The sequence below is a fragment of the Babylonia areolata genome, chromosome 24 (genome assembly GCF_041734735.1).
Source record: "Babylonia areolata isolate BAREFJ2019XMU chromosome 24, ASM4173473v1, whole genome shotgun sequence".
Classification (NCBI taxonomy): domain Eukaryota; kingdom Metazoa; phylum Mollusca; class Gastropoda; order Neogastropoda; family Buccinidae; genus Babylonia; species Babylonia areolata.
Genome location: NC_134899.1, coordinates 4,976,070 through 4,999,074, shown reverse-complemented (window position 1 = coordinate 4,999,074; position 23,005 = coordinate 4,976,070). Strand labels below are relative to the sequence as shown.

The 23,005-nt window shown below is 46.4% G+C and overlaps 1 protein-coding gene across 4 annotated transcripts in view; it reads right to left on the bottom strand.

The window, feature by feature from the left end:
• Positions 1 to 274: 274 nt before the first annotated feature.
• The window catches only part of LOC143299024 (uncharacterized), a 72,226-nt gene continuing 49,495 nt past the window's right edge, over positions 275 to 23,005 (bottom strand). For all 4 annotated transcript variants that reach the window (XM_076612103.1, XM_076612104.1, XM_076612102.1 and 1 more), the window contains one exon: positions 275 to 4,153. In XM_076612103.1, the coding sequence (XP_076468218.1) occupies positions 3,651 to 4,153 (503 nt within the window). In that variant the 3' untranslated portion in view covers positions 275 to 3,650. The remainder of the gene's footprint in view (positions 4,154 to 23,005) is intronic.

The window sequence follows — 23,005 nt, the reverse complement described above, 5'->3', positions numbered from 1 at the left end:
TCACATACATAATATTATATGAACACACACACACACACACACACACACACACACACATGCATGCATGTTCATGAGTGGGCACACATGTACATGTGCATATGCACACACACAGAGTGACAAATGTCCAAACCTTGTCCTTGCTCATACAAACAAGCACATAGGCTGAAGAAATTCACCCCCCTCCACACCTTTGTTCACACAATCTGCTAAAACTATTTGAAAACAGTCAAATTGCCCACTAAAACCAATAATTTATGGCATCAGTGTTGTGCGGTTTCTGTTTCTGTTTTTAATTTACTGAAATATGTACATGGTGGAACAAACATGTCATTTTCACTTTTTTCACAATCAAATGTTGTACATAATCACATCGTGCTATATGGTCAATCACTGAAAATGCTCAACAACGATCAATTATTTTGTATATCATTAGGCTTACAATCAGAATTTCTGGCTGGGTCTGCAGCACCATGATTCTGGTATGTTTTGTGTGTACATTTGTTCTGATTTCACAGACATACAAACCAGCTGAGCTGTCTACAAAAACATCTTGCTAGAACATTAAAACTTCTGTTACTGGGAAAAGTTTAAAATAAATTAAGACATTGTATATTGTCCAGAAAAAAATAATGAAGTTAGAGCATATAAATATGTGAAACTGGCTGAAATAAAACGTCCAACCAATGAGGTAAGTTGGGAAATTCAATTCTGGTTTCTGTAAAAATTCAACCAAAATCAAGCAAACAAACGCACCACGTTTGAGCGAGAGAGAGAGAGACAGAGAGAGAGAAGATGATTTTTCTTCAGATTGAACAATAATGCTGTGCAGAAGCTCACTACTTTGTGAGAGACTGGACAGACTGACACACAGACAGTGATGATTTACTGACTGGCAGAAAACTGGCTTAAAAGAACACCAAATAACAATTATGCGCAGACACAATTACAGATACACACACACACACACACACACAGAGAAAACTGACTTAAAAGAACAACAAACAACAATTATGCGCAGACACAATTAGAGAGAGTCACACACACACACACACAGAAAACGGGTTCAAAAGAACAAATAGCAACAACTATGCGCAGAGACACAGTGAGAGAGGGAGAGAGACTGACAGACAGACAGAAACTGGCTTAAGAAGAATAACCACCAACAACTGTAACCCTTTCCTCTCATGGGACACACTGCACCTGACTGATAATGAGCACGTCAGATCTGTTGATCAACAACAATGGAATGTGTGCTCAACAACTGTTTGCCTGGAATTATCTCGGACCACGTGGGCTTCACCTTCGAGAAACATTCTTTCTCTTCTCCTCTGAAGAGCGCTGGGCTTTGAAAACGATTGAAGTGTTGGGTGTGGAAAGAACAGCAGTTGCGGCCTCCATCTCTGCACCGCTGTGCACGTGCAATAAAGCGCCTCAAGTTTGAGTGGTGTTCCTCGTTACACTGGCGGCATACACTGATGTTTACCGAAGATTCGGCATCACTTCACGATGAGGAAAACTGCAGCTTCCTTCCCACTGAAGGGGTCCTTAACATTTTGTGAACACTGTGGTAGGAGCACTTGTCGGTTCTGGACCAACGACAGCAGTTTCCACGTGACGACATCTTGCACATGCTGTTTTCAGTTTCAAAGAGGAAAATTTGCCCATGTTAACACTGCATGGAGTCCGCATGGTCCAGACTATAACCTCCAAAACCGTCCCTCTTGTGGATCGAACCAGACCCACCAATCTGACAATGACGTCACCCTGTGGATGCTGGGGTACTGATAACAATGCTTGGGGTGGAACTCGACTGGAAACTGTTGCATGGAGAAAGTCTAGAAGATTGTTCCGGGATGGAAAGATAGCAAGTTGTAGAAGGAAGCACAGGTGTCAACAGACCTAACTTCCTTTCACGTACTTTTTATTCTTTCCCAGCTGTCTTCTTCGTCCTCTTTGTTAACAGAGATACTCACACACACGACAAGTACCTTATTTCAAACACTGAAGCTTGAACGAAATCCGTGACAAAACGTGAAGTATTGATGGCGAACTTGCTTCGGGTTTGACAGCAACATTTTTTTTTTTTAAGTTTAGAACTCACTGTCGTGTTTAACACTGTTCTTCTTGGGCCAAGTTAAAATACTCAGTTTAACTCACTCAGTACGGCCAGTCCTCTCTTCTCCTCTACACAGACCCCTCGGATGTCCAGTGGGTGTCTGAATGACCCAAGCTTTAGCTTCCGTCGTCAGAATTGTGGTATTCTTTGTCAACATACACCTCTTCAGTATAAATGCCTTCCGCTTGCAATATTTTGATGATGGTAATTGGGATGAAACGCTGTTAACGTCGTCTCTTTCGCCGTTCGTATGGAGAGAGTTAAGGCATGTATCTTTCAGACTGTTTGAATAATGTAAACGCGTCCGCACGCCTATGTGTGAAGGAAGGGTGAGTATGGGACGCATGCAGCTTATGGGACAAAACAAACCGATGTACTAGATTAAACATTTTTGCACTGTTCGAAAACAATGAATTATTATTATTATTATTAGCGTTCTTAGTAGTTTCAATCTTGCAACCTACAAATGTTGGTGATTGACGATTTCATTTTTCATTCATTCATTCCTCACAGCGTTGAACATCCACTGCGAATGCGATTTTAGAGATGACAGCGAAAGGTTTTCAGTCTTCCAGACCAACACACTTCACTACCAAAACGCTTGTTGGGTTTTTGGCCACCAGCTGTATTTCCCCCCTCCATCCAACAGCATCCAGAAGTTTTCCACAGCTGTTACCCGGCCAGCACTTAAATCCACCCGTTTCTGTGGTCAGCAGACAACAGTCACACGCCTTTTCAGCACTGGTGGCCAACATTTTCTAATGTTCTTAGGCCAGTACACCCTCCAGATGTATGTGAACAGTTCTACAGAACGCTTTACAGGTTTGAAAGCCGACACTCAGAATGCCTTCCAGTGCCATTGTCAATACCCCAAAATACTCCACAAAAATATGCAAACCAACAATTAGAATGTCTTTCGTGCAGAGTTACTGGCAAACAGCCCCCAAAGACAAACCACCTATTTTGTGTAACCCAGTTGTCTGACATCTCTATGCTGTTTTTGTCCAACTGATGCAGCATCAAGTTTCTGAACGCGTCCTCGTGTTTAAGCCAGTGTTCAGACTTCACACATACCCTGGTTACCTCACTGCCACATTGGAAGTGTTTGTTCACTGTTCTAATCAATGATGAGCAAATTCATACTGTAAGTCTAGCTTCCACTACATTTCTATGAACAGCGTTAATTTAAAGCTTACACATAATTACAGTTTAATTGAAACGTTTGAGAAATGACATGTGTAAACATATTCCGTAGCTCAATAAATAAATCCACGAGAAACCGAAGAATATTTTGTCTGAACAAAAACACATCACCTGTGAGGTCCCGACAACGATTCTGTTTGACTGTTCTCCATCCAGCTTTTGTTCAAAGTGTTATATATCTGTGCACGTACGGCCAGGACCGCGCACACGAGCTACCCTGTTGTCAGTGCTGGCATGGAGACAGCGTGTACACACTGAAACCACGAGCTGTGGTCCAAAATATAACCAGCATCACAAAAATCAACACGTAACAAAGAGCGAACAAAGGCGATCAGGAAGGCTGCAGGCGTTTGAAGTCCCTTTTGAAATCCTCTCGGTCCCGCTTGGGACAGTCGTCACGCAGGGACACAGCCTTGACGTCATCACCATCCGCGTTCTCCAAGTCTCTGCTGAACGTCTCCGCCTTGATGGTCGTGGTGGTCGTGGGGCTGTCGAAAGGGCCGCCACTCTCGTCGCCGCTGCTGCCCTTCTTGTTGGGAGTTGTCGGGCTTGCCGGCGGCGAGGAACAGGAGGACGAGTTCGTGGTGGTGGTGGAAGCGGACGGCAGCGGGCGTGGGCGTCGCTTGGCCTCGTCCTTCTTCCACTTCATGCGTCTGTTCTGGAACCAGATCTTGATGTGTCGCTCGGTGAGGTTCAGCATGGCGGCCAGCTCGATGCGGCGCGGCCTGGAGATGTACTTGTTGAAGTGGAACTCCTTCTCCAGCTCCAGCAGCTGGCCCCGCGTGTAGGCCGTGCGCGTGCGTTTGTTCTCGTCCTCCAGGGAGAACTGGGCCCCTGCCACAACCATAGACAACGGAAATGATAATGTTGATAATGATAATAATAATAATAAAAAAACCAAAACTCATCATCATAATGATTATGATAATAATAGTAATAATAATAAGAAGAAGAATATACAACAACAACAACAACTACTACTAACAATAACGTGAATTATACATCGCCTATTCTCCAATTGGGTCCAAGGCGCTGTACAAAAACGAACACACACACACACACACACGAAAACACTCACGCACGCACAGACACCACAGATACCCTCCCTCCCCCCCCCTGCCACCCACCCACTCACACAAAGCACACATAGCACATCCACACACACACACCCTCCACACACACACACGCACAGACACGCAGACACATACCCCCCCCCCTCCCCCACATAGTCTCTCGTAAACTACAACCGGTGGAAAGTATGCTACGCAAACATTTCTATCACTACAAGAGCAACTACAGCATAAGCAGGAATGAAGACTTAAAGCGATGGGAGAATAACGAGAAGAAGAAGAAGAAGAAGAAGAAGAGAAGAAGAAGAAGAAGGAGAAGAAGAAGGAGGAGGAGGAGGAGGAGGAGGAGGAGGAGAAACAGAGGAGGAAGAGGAGAAGAAGCAACAAGAAGCAACAAAACATGGAAAAACAAACCAACCAACTTACAAAACACACGAGAAGAAGAAGGGGAAAAAAGGAAGGAAGGAAGTATCAGACGAGTCAAGAGAACCCCGGTCCTTCTCTCTCCCAAGCTGAGCCCCCTCCCTCCTTCCTCCCAACTCCCCCCCCCCAACCCCCCCCCCCCCCACTCCAGTTTTTAAAAGCACCGCACTCAACCACAGACCCAACCCCTTTGGAATAATAGAAGCCATGAATAAAATTCGTGTTGGGGTCACACGACGACAAAATAAAATTATCCAAAATTATTGGGCAGGCGGAGGGGTGTGATCACACCCTTCTGCGCGCATCCCCCTCAGGTTCCCCGCTGTGGTGGACACACGGCTTCCAGTCTGAAGTCCCGAGGAAGATGGCGATCACAGGGCAGCCGCCAGGGGGAGCCATTGTCCCAGCCAAGGGGCGATAATTCTGCCGTCTGTCTGTGGCTGTGCTGGGCCGGCCATCAAAGTGACCATCGCCCCGGGGGCACTGTGGCTGTTTGTCACCTTGAGCTGGTCGTGCTGAGCTGGCCACTGACTTACGCTGGTGTGTGTGTGTGTGTGTGTGTGTGTGTGTGTGTGTGTGTGTGCGCGCGCGCATCACTGCATGTATGTGTGTCCCTTTTGCTGTTGTTGTGTGAATGGGTCGTATGAAAGGAGGAACAGAATCTTCCATGTCTCCAAAATTAATACTACTTACACACTAACGATCACGTTCGTCCTTTAGACAACGATGATTACGATACCATAATGTTGCATTCGTTTGGAGCTGCTGTTCATGTTTTTGTTCTTGTTCGATAAATACGCACAATGCATCCTTTCTACCAGGAACTCGTGTTATCCATGTAAAGAAAAGTACAAGTCTTAAGATTTTCTGAACCCCGTCAAGTGAAGTCTGAGAATGAAGAAAAAGATCAGTACCAATCTTGAGTCATGTGCTTGACGCAAGTACGATTTATGCAACCCAGAGGCTCCCGCCACAGTGGAACGTATCTGATGTTAGTTCATAAACCACGGGTAGGCTAAAATGACCACTTTCTTCCGGTTTTGTTTGCTTATTTTATATTCATTACTGTCTTTAGTTGAAATATTTACATTATTCCGTCTGGATGAGAGAGAGAGAGAGAGAGAGAGAGAGAGAGAGAGAGAGATCGTGGGGGGGGGGGAGAGAGAAAGACGATGAGAGAAAAAGTCACACACGCACGCACGCACGCACACACACACACACACACACACACACACACACACACACACACACATACACACACACGAGACACAGAAAGGCACAGACACAGACGGACAGACAGACAAAGCAATTGCCCATCCCACTTTACCCCCACCCCCACACCCCTCCATACTACCACCACCTTCCCTCCTCCTCCTCTTCCACCCCGCCCACCCATTTGCCCGTGACGACTTCTGGGGACAAGACAAGATAAGGGCAGCCAGGGGAAGACCCTCTCCACCCCACCCCCTTGACACCCCACCCACACCCGACACCCACACCCCGAAGGGACGGGCCCCATCCCACCCCGAACCATCACCGGGTGGACAATGAGGCACAAGCTGGGGAGATCAGCGCCGCTAGTGGCGCCAGACAATGGCGAGGGCTAACCCGGGCCACATTCACATATGCTGCCCTCTCTCACCCGGACACGTGCCCGTACCTTGGGGTTCTGACCCCTCCCCTGTCTTGAAACCCGACTCCACTCCCGATCCCCCCTCTCGTCCAACTGCTTCTGTCAAGTCCGTCAGCCCCGTGTAGACTTCACTTTTCGGTTTTGGTTCCAGCTTTACCCCCGAAAACGGAGTATGGCTGCCTACATGGCAGGGTAAAAACGGTCATACACGTAAAAGCCCACTCGTGCGCATACGAGTGAACGTGGGAGTTGCAGCCCACGAACGCAGAAGAAGAAGAAGAAGAAGATTCCAGCTTTCTCAAGGTGGCGTCACAGCGTTCAAACAAAGCCATGATGTAGGCTACGCTACACCACATCCGCAAGGCAGATGCCGGACCAGCAGCATAACCCAACGCGCTCAGTCAGCTCTGGAGTGCACGCACATATACTGAATTTTGTGTACGTATCAGAGTGGATTTCTCGTACAGAATTTTCGCCAGGTGACAACACTTGTATTGCCAGAGGTTCTTTTCAGTGCGCCCTGAGCGTGCTTCTCAGCAAATTGCGAATCATGTGGCCATCAGAACAACATGGTGTGCGACAAAATCTTAGGATTACACTAACTCCTGCCTCTGTTAAGAAATAGGAAACATACCCGTTCCATCTTTACAATCACCCAAACACGCACCAACACAAATATAAGTATGCATGCTGATTTCCATGGAATGCATTCTTCCCTTTCCACACGCTGTCTCACTGTGATAATGTGTTACATAACAATAAACCAGCTCATCAGTCTGCGTCCCAGTCTCAATGTTTCCAGGCTTTTCAGAACTGAATTCAGACTCCTTTAATTACAGCGCTACGTCCTGATTCGCCATGAAGCTGAACCGACAGCCCAGAATCAGTTAATGGTGAGGACACGAGTTCGAGAGAAGCTACGTTACAGGCGGACACGACCTGTTGTCATTGTTGCCTCTGGACAGTCTGGGGAAGACGGGGGTGACGCGCAGTGTTCCAAAGGAAACGAGTCTCACAGCAACCACTCTTTGACTGAAACACTCTTCTGTGGAAAGCTATGTAATCTTAAATTGGTACTGGAAATAATGCTTTTACAACTGTCGATGTCCGCTCAATCAGATTCAGAAATACGTCCCCCAGTTTGGATGAAAATTCAGGCGTGAGGCCGTAGTTCCGGTGATTTAAAAATGATAACCGGAAAACGATGCGGAAAGACCTGCAGTCGTCAGTGTCGTAACTACCCACCGACCCCCTGGAAAATGATGGGATAAGAGTTACCTGCGTCCTTTTTAACTCTACTAACGCGTGCTGAATTCGATTTGGAAGTTCTCCACAACATCAAGACGATTCTGCGGCCGTTCCTCACGGATGGTGAGACCCCCCGATCCCCAGACAGTAATTCAGCGATGAATGGGAAGTGGACAAATTATCCCCTCCTGTCTTCCCACCTCCTGTCTGGTAATCCCCTTCATCCTCCTCCGGCATGAATCGGTACCGCCCCTTTAACAACCCCCCTCCTCTCCTCCTCCACGCCCTCCCCCATCCCACCCACCCCTCAACACCTTCCAGGATTCCTCAAGACCAGAGCGAAGTCTCAAACCCCGCCCAGCAAACAGTAGGCCAGGGGAACGGGGGGTGCGGGTGGGGGGTGGGGGTATAACTGACACCCGCCCACCTCCACCCGCCCCAGCCTTCCTGGCTTGAGACGTGCGGTCAGGTCAGGCCGTCTGTTTGACCACAGCACGAGCCCCGCACCCCGAGGAGAGAGGTGCAGGTCGCGCGCTAAGCGACAGATCAGATAATGCCGCCCCCTCCCTCCTCCCTAATGAAGCGGATAATAGGGAACCAAGGAGCATCCTCCCCTTTCCACACACTCCCCAACCCCGTCCCCCGCCCCCTTCACACACTGTGTGACCGGCCTCTGAACGAGCACAGGCTGTGAGGAAGAACGTCACGTCACGGTGCTTCCCACTCTGGTCTTGCCTTCCCTCGCCTTGATCGTCCCTGCGGTCAAGTCCACTCCAGTTGAGAAACCCATGGTCTGGACAAATGGGATTTACTGCAGCATGGATTATGTCCACCACCCCCACCACCCCCCTACACACACGAGCGCGCACGCGCAAGCTTTGTGCATGATACGATTTGTTGTTTTTTAAATATTTTTTTTAATCGGATTCGGTGTAAAATAAAATCCGGGGGCAGCCGGGGATGGGATTGGACGGAATTCGCATCAGACCTTAAGTTACAGACGACTGTGATGGCTCTCCGATCGATTCTGTAACGTATGACCTAAGTTTAAATTTCGGTTTCTCAAGGAGGTGAGAGGCTGCGTTCGGACAAATCCATGTAGCTGCTAAACATTACTGTCAGGCAGATGCCTAACCAGCAGCATAGCCTCGAGTGCATGCATATAAGTTTGTGTGCCTATCAGAGTGGATTTTGCCTGCATCATTTTGCCAGAGGACCACATTTACGTTGCTATGGGTTGTTTTTCAGTGCGCCAAGTGCGTGCGGCACACGGGACGTCGGTTTATCGTTTCGTATGAATGACTCGACGCTCTGTTTGATTTTCCAGTCACACTCGGAAGAAAAGGGAGGGATGGGATTCGAACCCAGACCATCACGGACTCGCTGTACTGGTAGCTGAGCGTCTTAACCATTGTGCCACATTCCTCCTGCAACACACACACACACACACACACACACACAAACCAAACACAAACACAAACACACGCTCACATACATACACACACGCGCTTGCTTGCTTGCTTTGCACTTGATAAGAGTCTATTTTTCGGATTCGATGGGAAAAAAAGGAGGAGGAGGAGGAGCAGAAGAAAAACGCCGGGGGTGGCCAGTAATGGGGTGGAGGGAATTAAGTCAGACCTTTAGTTTTAAGTGATTGTAATGGCTCTCCGTTCAATTCTGTAACGTATGACTGAAGTTACACACACACACACACACACACACACACACACACACAGAGAACAAACAGTAGCGGTGGCCAGGTGGTAAATGTCCTGACTGTCGGAAGCGAGTGTCCCTAGGATCGACTCCCGCACAGACCAGGACTCTTACTTCCTCTCCCCCTGCACCCCTTCACCAGTCCTTGAGTGGTGGTCTGGGTTCCAGTCTTTCCAAAGAAACGATAAACCGAGGTTTAGCGTGCAGCATACACTTGATGTACATAAAAGAACCCACGGCAACGAAAGAAAGTTGGGCAAGATTAAGGAGTAAAATCCATTTTCATGTGCAGACCTGTCATTTGGGGGCAAGAATTTAAAAAAAAAAAAAGAAAAAAAGAAAAAAGAAGGAAAAAAAAATCTTTTTTTACCCTTCGTGTTTCTCTTCTATCAGGCCGATTCCTCTGGTGACTATAAATTTGATCTCATGTAGATATTGATATCAGTATTATTTTACTATATTGTGTATTTATTTGTTTATTTGTTCTATTTCATTATTTCATTACTTACTGTTTATGAATGTTATCTGGCAACAATTGATAATATGGTTCATCAGCCGTAATTTTGAAACTGAAGTGCAACGTTGTGAGCACAGTATAAGCTTTAAGCTTGTTGATGCTCTTTTTGTCATTGATTGCATTGTAATCATGTTGTGTACTGTTGAACAATTAAAGATTATCTAAACCAACCAACGAACAAAAACCCAAAAACCTCCCCCCCAAAAAAGCAAAAAAAAAGCGGAAGTTGGGAGCGGGGGGCGGGGGTGGAGAGGGAAGGGTGGCGCTGCACTGTGGCGACACTCTCTCTTAGCGGGGCGAGGGGGGCGGGGGCGGGGGTGAAGGTAGGGGGGCAGCATCCCGATTTATTTTGCCAAAAAAAAAAAATATGTCGTGGCAAATTTCTGTGAGTTTTAAGTCAACAGAGTTGTGTGTTGTCACGTCTGGTCTGGAGGTGCTCTTACAACAGAATACAAACTAGAGAGAGAGAGAGAGAGAGAGAGAGAGAGAGAGAGAGAGAGAGAGAGAGAGAGAGAGAGATGGGTGGGGTGGGGCAGAGAACAACTACGATTATGATTGTGAAATGTTTAAATCAGATCTAGGCCAAAGCCCCTAACTGGAGGGGGAAATCGTATACCAACCACACGCAGACAAGAGATAGATAGATAGATAGATAGATAGATAGATAGATTGTGTGTGTGTGTGTGTGTGTGTGTGAGAGAGAGAGAGAGAGAGAGAGAGAGAGAGAGGGGAGAGAGAGAGAGAGAGAGAGAGAGAGAGAGAGAGACAGACAGACAGACAGACAGACACATAGAAAGACAGACAAAGAGCGACACAGGGGGAGAGTGAGTGAGAGAGAGGAGGGCGATATAGAGCAGAAAGCTATTATTAATATTATTATTATCATCATTATCAAATGACAAAAACCCACAGTACGCAAACTGGCCATGCATGCCTCCGCCCCCCCCCCCCCTCCCCCACCCCCTCACCAGCCTGAAAACCGTTGTCCATAGTTCCAACCCCTGGCAGGGGCCTTAACTGGTCGTGTCCCTGTCCGGCGCATCAGTTGGTCAGCAACCCTCTGTACCGTGGTCGCCCCCAGAAACATCATCCCCCGATGCTCCACTACACCACTGACCATCAGTTGGTCAGCAACCCTCTGTACCGTGGTCGCCCCCCAAAACATCATCCCTTGATGCTCCACTACACCACTGACCATCAGTTGGTCAGCAACCCTCTGTACCGTGGTCGCCCCCCAAAACATCATCCCCCGATGCTCCACTACACCACTGACCATCCCGGTCAGCAGGCCATGTCCTCGTGGCGGCCAGTGTCGACCTTTGCCCTTTCACATCCAGCCCCTAGTCGGGAGGAGGGAATTACAAGGTGGACATGATCAGAGAGGCCAGTGGGTCGGCACCCCGCCCTGTCATCCACGTGCTAAAAACACAAAGTCTCCCATCGTCCTCAAGGTGTTTTTTTTTTCTTCTTTTTTTTTCTTTTTCCTCTCAAGGTGAACGAGTGTCGTAGTGTGTGTGTGTGTGTGTGTGTGTGTGTGAGTGTGAGTGTGTGTGCGTGCGTGCGTGCGCGCGCGCGCGTGTGTGTGTGTGTGTGTGTGTGTGTGCGTGCGTGTGTGCGTGCGCGCGCGTGTGTGTGTGTGTAAAAATCCCGATCCGTATACATGGGAATCGAACCCGAGGACATTCGCTTCCTAGTCGGGCGCATTACGAACGACAGCTAGGCCACCGCCCCCCACTGATCCAGAAGCAAACGTTTGTTCAGAACCTGACCCGTGCAATCACTTGGGACCCTGGCTACTGGCAGTGTGTGTCGGACAGAGGTTTATGTGACCTGTGCCACTGGATGGCCGCTGGCTGCACCTGTCAATGGGTCTCTCTCTCTTCCCCCCCCCCCCCACCCGTGCTGATAAACACTCCTAAATCTGTCCCCCCGCCGTCAGCAACTACCACCCGCTAAGCTATCGGGAACCACGCTGCTTTCCGTTGTGTGTGTGTGTGTGTGTGTGTGTGTGTGTGTGTGTGTGTGTGTGTGTGTTGACGTTGCCTGCCTCTGTAATGCTTTTGTCGACACCTTTTCATTTAAAAACTAACACAGACACACAGATACAGACACAGACATACAGACACACACAGACACACGCACAGACACACACACACACACAGAATTTTGTTTTAACTCCTTTGTGGCTGTTCCGATGGGAGTTGTGTCCATGGAAGCAGAGATGTGATCTGTTGAACCGTTAGTTCGTGCAGTGGTTCAGCTTTCAGGGAGAGGTTAACACTAAACATTTGGATGGGACGATAAACTGAGGTCCCGTGTGCAGCATGCACTTAGCACACGTAAAAGAACCCACGGCAACAAAAGGGTTGTTCCTGGCAAAATTCTGTAGAAAAATCCACTTCGATAGGAAAAAGAAATAAAAAAACATCATGCAGGAAAAAATACCAAAAAAAAAAAAAAAAAAAAATGGGTGGAGCTGTAGTATAGCGACGCGCTCTCCCTGGGGAGAGCAGCCCGAATTTCACACAGAGAAATCTGTTGTGACAAAAAGAGAAATACAATACGATACAATAATGTGGGATTCCGTGAACTGGGGGGGAGGGGGGGGTTGATATTGCTCTGTCCAACATCATTCCCCCTCATCCATTTCCTTTTTCTTACAATTCTTTTTCTTTATTGTATGGCTGGTTCAGACGGCAGTTTGAGTCTTGTCCATGGAAGCAGAGTTCCAACCTACAGATGTGCGTGATCTCCAATGTCATTGTGCCAAAACTGCTCGAGGGAATGACAAGTCTCATCTTGCAATATACATGCTTGACGGAAGGCAGAGTGCAGATACAGAATCATGCAGGAAACTCGATTATCTTTCGGTTAAAAAATAAAACAGAAAGCATCTGCAATTGTGGCTAGAACGCCGACGGCAGAATATGAGTGACATGGCGCCAACCTCATCGACACAACATGTCTTCTTTTTCCATTTCTTTAATAACTGTTAAGTTGAATATTTGAGTTGCAGAACCTGTTAATGAAAGTGACAGACGGCTCAGCATTTCACCGCCAAACTTACCATGTTTCAAACTCAGTACTGTTATCGCAATGTTGAAAATAGTTCAAGCTGTAAAGATAGCCCCACCCCTCACCACCTTTTTTTTCTTCTTCTTTCTCTTTTCTTCTTGACATGAATACATACGCTTGCACATACCCTTTCACACACAAAAAGACTGCGGGCAATGCGCGCGCGCGCGCGCACACACACACACACACACACACGTGCACGCGCGCACATTCAGTCAAACTCAGAAGATGAAAAGGAAACCGGAAACAAACACAACAGGAGTGAAAGAATTTCTACTAATATCAGTGTTTTCTTTCTTTCTTTCTTTCTTTTCTTTTCTTTTCCTTTCTTTCATTTCCCGAACAACCGACAAGCAGACAAAGCCCGTCCGATTAAAAAAAATAATAAAAAGAAGAAGAAGAAGAAGAAGAAATAAAGTACAGCAGTCATGAGCGAAGAACAAACAGTAACCGAACACACACGTCCTTACAATGCAACAACAATATCAACAAGTTTAATTAAACTGAACTCCGGCAAAGAAAGATAGACAGAAAGGAAAGAAACAAAAGAAACAAGGAAAGGACTTAAAGGAGAGAAGGAAAAAAAGAAGAAAAAATAAATCCCTCCTGTCGCAGTTTTATTGTGCCTTATCGATTCCTATAATCTCAGAAAAAAAAAAAAGTCTGATAACATTCGAAACCGCATAGCCATGTTCAAAGATTATAGTCAAGCCCTATCAATATTAAAACAGCGTGTAAAGGAAATTTTCTGAGAGAGAGAGAGTGGAAGAGAGAGAGAGAGATTTAATGAATGAATGAATGAATGAATGGTTTATTCAAACCTCATAGGCCATAGCCCCTCTTGAAGGGGTATTTGAACAATGAACGTATCTTGCTGATCAAAATAAAGAATGAAAACGAAATGGAAAGCCTTTGTGGCTCACGTGTGATTTCTGCTAACCAACAACAAAATGGAAAACACCAGAGCTCACCATCAGAAACGAGAGTATGTCGAACCGAAAGTTGCCAGCTAAAAAAAGAACAAGTCCACGTTAAGCCGTCCATGTCGATCGGGAATTTATCATTTTACGATCATGATAAAGATCTGTCAAAGCTTAAAACTTCCCCTATCTACATTGCGACGTTTTGACTTCGAAAGATCGTAAACGAAATCGCCAAAAACATGTTCGGGAGTAATGTAAACGAAAATCACTTCGGAGAATCCCCCCCCCCCCCCTTTTTTTTTGTGTGACAAATTACGCTCGGCGGATCTGACATGGGTTTCGATTATGTCTTCTCCGTGACTGAGGTCAGAGTGACCTGATGTGTGTACATTTCTAAAGGCAATGACTGAAAACTGCAAGTCAGTTGGAACCACTCCTACCTAGACAGCTTCGGCCTGAAGTCCAAAGAACAGCAACTAATTGTCGGGATCCGTGAAAACGCACGCTGTGAAGTATCTCTCAGAGTTATTGAGGGAGTTTTTCATCGACCGGAAATTGACACTGGAATAAACTCTTCAAACGCGCTTGCGTAGTTCAAGCAAAGTGCAACTGTCTCCATCGAGGCGAACGTTCTCGGCAAAAGGAAAGAATATCTGCTGATTTTGGTGGTCATTCGTGGACATTCTGCAGTGAGTAATGAGACCAATGCACAAATCATTATCGGAATAATTTTTAGCGGAGTCATTCGCTTCCTTTCTATAATATGTTTACGCAAACAACGCACGTACTTGCTACTGAATATTCATTAAATAGTATCAGAAAACAACAACAGCAGCAACAACAACAACCAAACAAACAAGAACAAAACAAAACAAAAACAGGGCCAGGGGTCAACTTTTAAAATGTAACGTTTTTAGATGAGTGAGATTCTTTTAAGAATATTACTTCCCACAGTAGACCTATATCTAAATCGACGTTCCGTTGTTAAGCAGATTTTTCGATCCATTTGAGAGACATGTGCGTCAGCTTCACTTCTATTGCACGCACACACAAACAGACACATAGTTGCACACACACGCACACATACACACTTACGCACGACCTTATAGGAAACAAACGTGAAAAAGTTAAAACTTGACAGAAATCCAACAGAAATGAAAAACGTATGAGGCGGAAAAAAGTGCGTGGATGCACGCCTACGTACGTGCATGCGTGCGTGTGTATGTGTAAGATAAGCTTTAGCTGTTATAATCTGAGGTCCGGTACGAGTGGGCTCTTGTCCTGCATGTTCATCCAGTAGATATAACAGCTGTTATAATCATGTGTTTGTGTGTGTGTGTGTGTGTGTGTGGAGAGAACGGGCGCCATGAACTTATATACGTCCGTGGGGTGGCGCGGACGAAGGGAGTGGTGGAAGGCGGGGGTGGGGGGGGGTGCATAAAACAGCACGTGGTGAGGGGTGAGCAAGGAAGGCGGGGAGGTGGGTGGGTGCGTGGAGTGGGGGTGAGGGTGGGGATGCCATGTTGGTTTTATTGGTAACGAGGGACGCGCGGTTTCCAAGCACTGACACGCCGTCCTCTCGACCTCCCTTCTTCCCCTGCCACCACGTTTGACAGGGCCAGTCACCGGTTATCGCCCCTGCGCTGCCGGCTTGGCCCGCAATACAATGCTGGAGGGTTTGGGGACGGGGTGGGGACGGGGGGAGGGGGGGTCCGGGGGGAGGGGCTTATGGGAGAAAGGGGAGGGTGGAGAGAGGCAGAGGGGGTTGGGGGGAGAGTGTGGTGGGGAAGGAAGCGTCGTGGGTGGGTGGGTAGATGAGGGGTGTGGGTTGGTGGGAGGGGGAGATATAGGTCAAAAAGGTTGATGAACGGGGAAATTGGAAGCAAAGGTGTTTTCTCGAATTTACCTGGTAGATTTTCTCTTTTCTTTTTCGTCAAGAAATCACACCACGTGAATAGACGTTAGACTGAAGAACACGTGATTAAGGCTGGCCCCATCCTGCCTCACTCTGGTTCCTTTCCACCCTCCTCAACCCTACCCCCCCCCTCCTCCTCCCCTTCCCAACATCAACGTACCATCTGAACCCACTCTCCCTGACTCACCCCACCACCCTCCCAATTTCCAACCGCCAAAATGGCCCCAATAACACCCCCCCTCCCTCATCCCCCATAAAAATAGACGCAGGACTACACTGAGCAGATTGGATGGAAATAGCTACCACGTCCCTCAAACGACAATGGTCTGGAGTCTGTGGACACCGGCAGAGTTCGACACAGCCACACCACAAGAACAGAACAGAACAGAACAGAACAGAACAGAACAGAATAGAAAAAAACCCCACTCTGCATCTGGTACGGTTCGAAACTGAAAAGACTCCCTTCACACCCTCTTCTCCCCAAACTGAAAGCCCCCACAAAGAACCGACTGAAGCGACAGAGCCCAAAGCACCTCATCAAGGCTCTTGAGAGGAAACAACACCATTCTCTGTCGGCAACCAATCAGCCAACTGAATCCCTCCAGGACTGGCAGGCAGACACACCAGCTCAACATTCCAGGTGTCGAGAGCAAGGAGTGCCACATAGCAGCTGAACTAAAGTTGCTGGCTCTGGAAGCACTAAGCACCAAACACCCTCCCGATACCTGGACAAGAGCATATACAGATGGGTCTGCTGAAGAGGCAGTGAAGAACGGAGGAAGTGTGGTGCATATTGGATTCCCTGACGGCAAAACCATCAGCATGTCAGTGGCTATAGGCACCCTGTCCACCAACTTCCGTGCTGAGGACTGTGCTCTGCTACTCGCAGCCCAGACTTTCAGCCAGGAAGACACACTACCAACCAACACAGTGTTCCTGACTGACTGCATGTCTATCCTGCAGAGTCTCCAGGCACCAGGAGGAGAGCAGATCTTAAGAGACGGGAGACGAAAAAGACGGCATCCATGAGCTGGACAGAGCGGCACAGGTCACATTCTTCAGACTGCAAACGGGACACTGTCAGCTCCTCTCCCACCTCTACCGTCTGAAGATATCCCATACTGACCAGTGCCCTTGTGGCACAGGCCCACAGATCCCCTCCCATATCCTGCAGTCCTGCCCCACCTTCGACGCTCTGAGACGCCAGGCATGGCCCAGCCCGGTGGAGCTCCAGGAGAAACTGTGGGTACCGGCGGGGTCCCTGCGGTGTACCGCGGACTTCGATGTCCTGACCGGACTGAAAATCAAGCGTGGCCAGGGCACACGGAAGAAGAAGGTTCGAACAACTGACCACTGCACCACGGCAGGTGGTATACAATCAGTCCTTCTGCTGTAACGTCGGAATGTGCTGTAAGACATGAACAGGGCATTCCATGAAACTCTGAATGCCAAGGTAAGGGTTATATAATGCCCAAAGTGGACTTTTTAGAATTTATTTCTTACAAACTGGGTAATATTTGGACAAAATGTACGCCCCCCCTAAAAAACAAAAACAACAACAATAACAAACAAAACACAACAACAAAAAACAAACACAACACGACAAAACAAAAACAAACAAAAACAAACAAAAAACAACAAAACAAGCAAACAAAAACAGCAAACAAAGAAACAAAACAAAACAACAACAAGCAAAAAACCCACAAAAAACACAACAACCTTTCGCATGTCTATTCGTTTGCTTCCATTTTGTAATTTTGAAATATTCAACTTATAATCACATGTCAACGGTATATTTTGATACATCACACACACACACACACACACACACACACACACACACACACACACACACACACAAAGATGCGGGATTTATGCATACCTATGGTTTTTTTATTTGTTATTTTTGTTTCGATTTCTTTTGACTGAGTAAAAACGCACGTCCTGTGAATTATGATTACATGCATCAGACCAACACTTGCTTTTACGTACAAACCAATCAAGCACAGAGAGAGATAGATAGGTAGGTAGACAGATAGATAGACAGAGAGAGAGAGAGAGAGAGAGAGAGAGAGAGAGAGATAGAGAGAGAGACACAGAGAGAGAGAGAGATAGCTAGATAGATAGACAGTGATAGATAGATATATGGAGAGAGAGAGAGAGAGAGAGAGAGAGAGAGAGAGAGAGAGAGATTGACAGAGAGAGACAGAGAGAGTACAGAAGTGGCCAACCTTACGAAGCACTATATAACAATCCTGTTAAAACCCAACCCCAGTCCCTCCGCCGTGGACCTTGCCCAAACTGGTCCAGCACCCACGGACACCTGGGTGGAGTGAGGGAAGTCGGAGCACCACACCACGTCACCTCGGACTTGGAACCTCGATCACAGGTGAACACTGGATCAGACGTGCAACGCCTGGACCATTTAGCCGGGTCGCCTCCAATACGTCACGTAACTGGACTTTTTAAAGTCTCTGTTTGGAAACTTAAAGATTTACACAAGGTACGAGAAAAACAAACAACACCCCTCCCCCCCCTCAAAAAAAAAAGAAAAAAAGAAATCAACAAAAAATCCCCTTCCAGAAAACCCCAACAAAAACAAACAAACAAAAACAATAACAACACCAACAACCACAAAACAACAACCACGGGAAAAAAACAAAACAAAAAAAAAACCCCTAGTTTTTAAGTTGGACGCCTTCATGTTTTTGACTATATTATCATTATCATTATTATTATTATTAATTTTTTTTACATTCATTATCACTTGATTCTGCTCTTTAATTGACGAGGTTCCCTTTGGCCATGTCCACATGTCTTCCCCTCCACACCTGTGTGTGACTGACGGAGTGAACGTCCACTCCTTGTTGTGAACACTGCTCAGTCCGTCCTGAGGGAAAGAACTGTGGACGCTGCATTTCCCTTTTACGATGTCCATTAAATATATACATATCTTTAACTCTCTCCATACGAACGGCGAAAGAGACGACGTTAACAGTGTTTCATCCCAATTACCATCATCAAAATATTGCAAGCGTAAGGCTCTTATACTGAAGAGGTGAATGTTGACAAAGAATACCACAGTTCTGACGACAGAAGCTAAAGGTTGGGTCATTGAGACACCCACTGGACATCCGAGGGGTCTGTGTAGAGGAGAAGAGAGGACTGGCCGTACTGAGTAAGTTAAATTGTACTTTCCTTTGTGGGGTGATGGCCTAGAGGTAACGCGTCCGCCTAGGAAGCGAGAGAATCTGAGCGCGCTGGTTCGAATCACGGCTCAGCCGCCGATATTTTCTCCCCCTCCACTAGACTTTGAGTTGTGGTCTGGACGCTAGTCATTCGGATGAGACGATAAACCGAGGTTCGGTGTGCAGCATGGACTTAGCGCACATAAAAGAACCCACGGCAACAAAAGGGTTGTTCCTGGATAAATTCTGTAGAAAAATCCACTTCCTTAGGAAAAACAAATAAAACTGCACGCAGGAAAAAATACAACAAAAAAAATGGGTGGCGCTGTAGTGTAGCGACGCGCTCTCCCTGGGGAGAGCAGCCCGAATTTCACACAGAGAAATCTGTTGTGATAAAAAGAAATACAAATACAAATACAATTTTTTTCAAAAAAATCATCATCGATTTCTTCTTCAACCTGTCGTGTTTCCCTCAATTCACCATGGAACTCCCTCATTCTGTCCTACCTTTTTCTTTCTTTATTTTTCGACGATAACATTCCAATGAGAAAATTGATATACTTGAATCAAATGTATACCAATCACCACCAGTAGGTACACGTGAGACGGACCATTCAAAAGTCTCACACAGACTTCCTCCTCCTCCATGCTACAGAAAAAAACCCACCCAACTTGCCCCGCCCCCTTCAATCCGTGACCCACTTAAATCAGTCTGGTGTCAAGAAGGGACGGAACTCTGGGCCTCCTTAACTGCAGTTACCGTTTATTTATTGGCAGGAAGGTAAACATGTCTCACATCGGCTACCAGGGCAAAAGGTGCCGCGGAAATGAGAGAGAGAGAGAGAGAGAGAAGGGGTGGGGGGGGATGGGAACAACAGCTGGGAGTGAGTGAGGTAAATATCAACGTATTGAAGCGATTTTTTTTAAACTGGTTTTTATTATATATATATATATATATATATATATATATATATATATAAGAAGAGACGGTGGTGTGTGTGTGTGTGTGTGTGTGTGTGTGTGTGTGTGTGTGAACGCTTCTTCACCATGCACCATGTACAATTATGAATCATAAGAAGAATCGTCACACACACACACACACACACACACACACACACACACACACACACACACAAATCCGACAGTGCAGGATCTCCTTCGGAAGGTGCTCTCAGACCGAACTTCAAACTTTTTATCCAGCTGATTCGTAAGGGAGTACAAAAACATGAACTCACTTGACATCGGGGGAAAAAAAATCTGCACATCAAAACATTTGTTGGCATGGCTCCAGAGACATGTTCAGCTGCCAAAAAATTTGAAAGGGAACACTTGTTTCTTTCTTTTGTTACTGTTGTTGCTCTTTTTGCTGTAACCAGGGCGAGAACGTCAGCACATGAAAAGAATTAACCCCTGAAAACTGTTTCAGATGAACAAATCATGTTGAAAAAGAAAAGAGAACATTCACAAAATATGAATAAAAACAGAGAAAGAAATTAAAGAAACAGAACTTTAAAACCAAAAACAGAAAACGTAATAATTACCCATTCGGCTAAAGAAGAAAACTAGACATTTAAAAGCATCCACATACATCAGCTATGAATCATAAATGGCCATCAATTTAAGATATAAAACATAATTCCTTTGTAACCGTATGGCATTCAGACACTTGGTAAACAGTTCAGATTAAGATGTGCGAAGGTAATCAGCTTGCTTTAAAATTGTGTTGCTAACATATATTCCACTCTATCTTTCATTTTATATCACCTTGAAAAGGCCCTTGAAAAGGTCTTTGAATGGCACCTTGAAAAGTAGTAGTTCTCTTCCCCAAACCAAAACTTTTGAACAACGATCAGCTTCATGCTTTCCGACAGCAAGCTAACCACGAACGAATCTAAAAAGACACAACACGAGCAGAATTAACTCTCTCTGTTCGGACAATAAAACAGGCCCACGATGGCAGCGTTTTACTACCGCTGACGTCATTGAAATGTTGGAACAAAAGGTTGTAACATTGAAGAGGTGGGTGATAATAAATTTAATCTCATGTTAATATTGATATTAGCATTATTTTACTATATTATGTACTGTTTGTTTATTTGTTTTATTTCATTATTTCAGTACTTACTGTTTAAGAATGTTATTTGATACAATTGATAATATGGTTCATCAGACGTCATGATAAAATTGAAGTGCAACGTTGTGAGCACAGTATAAGCTATAAGCTTGTTGATGCTCTTTTGGCATTCATTGCATTGTAATCACGTGTATTGTTGAATAATTAAAGATGATTTAAACCAAGAGGTAGGTGAAGACAAAGAGTGGCGCATTTCTCACGACAAAAGCGACTGGATGGCCCTGTCAGACACCCACTGGCCACCACACGAGTTCTCTGCATGGGGGAAGAAAGGGAGAAAACTTGGCCGTTCCAATTGAATTAAATGAATGATTCAGCACGGAACAAATCCCGTCATAGGTGTACACCATACAGTTGTCAAAAAAAGAAAAAAAAAAGTTAAACAACAACTACAAAAAACAACCAACCAACCAACAACAACAACAACAAAACAACAACAAGAAGCAAAAACAATAAATGAATCAGGTGAAGACTCATTGGAACGAGGGAGGGGGGTGGGGGGGGGGGGGGGGGAGAAGAAAATTTGACGTCACATACCCACACCTTGTGGTATTCACAATCAAAACGCTTCAAGCAGGGGGGAATAAGGGTTAAGTAAACGAATCTGACACACCACCACCCACCTACACCCTCCGTCCCCCTCCACACCCCTGAGAGAGGTGCGCCTTCCTTCATAATAAAAACGCACCACAGACCTGTTTAAAAAAAAGAAAAGAACCACAAGTTGATACAGAACCACACACGTGTGTGTTCTGTACCTAATCAAAACGCTCCAGCGCGCGAGGGGCGGTCTATTTATCTTGGCCAGGGGGGCGGGGCCATCAAAGCCTCATCAATAACGCCGGGGACACGGCAGCGCCTAATCTGGGCCGGATTTTGAAGATTAGCTCCGTCAATGGCGACCACCCCAGACCCCTGTACTGGGCCCGGGCAGGCCGGCTCTGGCCTGACGTCGCCAACAGCACGTTCCCACAACGCCGTGCTACCCTGTCCTTCCCTCAGATCCACACGGCACGGCACCGCACCGCACAGCACGGCACAGCACAATACAGCACCGCACAGCACAACACAACACAGCACAGCACAGCACACACATCAAAGCACAATACAGCACAACACAACACTGCATAATACAGCACAACACAACACAATACAGCACAGCACAGCACAACACAGCACAATACAGCATCGCACAGCACAACACAACACAACACAATACAGCACAGCACAGCACAACACAGCACAATACAGCATCGCACAGCACAACACAACACAACACAATACAGCACAGCACAGCACAACACAGCACAATACAGCATCGCACAGCACAACACAACACAACACAATACAGCACAGCACAGCACAACACAGCACAATACAGCATCGCACAGCACAACACAACACAACACAATACAGCACAGCACAGCACAACACAGCACAATACAGCATCGCACAGCACAACACAACACAACACAATACAGCACAGCACAACACAACACAACACAATACAGCACAGCACAGCACAACACAGCACAATACAGCATCGCACAGCACAACACAACACAGCACAGCACACACATCAAAGCACAATACAGCACAACACAACACTGCATAATACAGCACAACACAGCACAACACAACACTGCATAATACAGCACAACACAACACTGCATAACACAGCACTACATAATACAGCACAACACAGCACTGCACAATACAGCACAACACAGCACTGCATAATACAGCACAACACAGCACACAGAGCACTGCACAGCACACAACACAGCACTGCACATCACAGCACCACATAGTACAGCACAGCACAACACAGCTCAGCACCACAC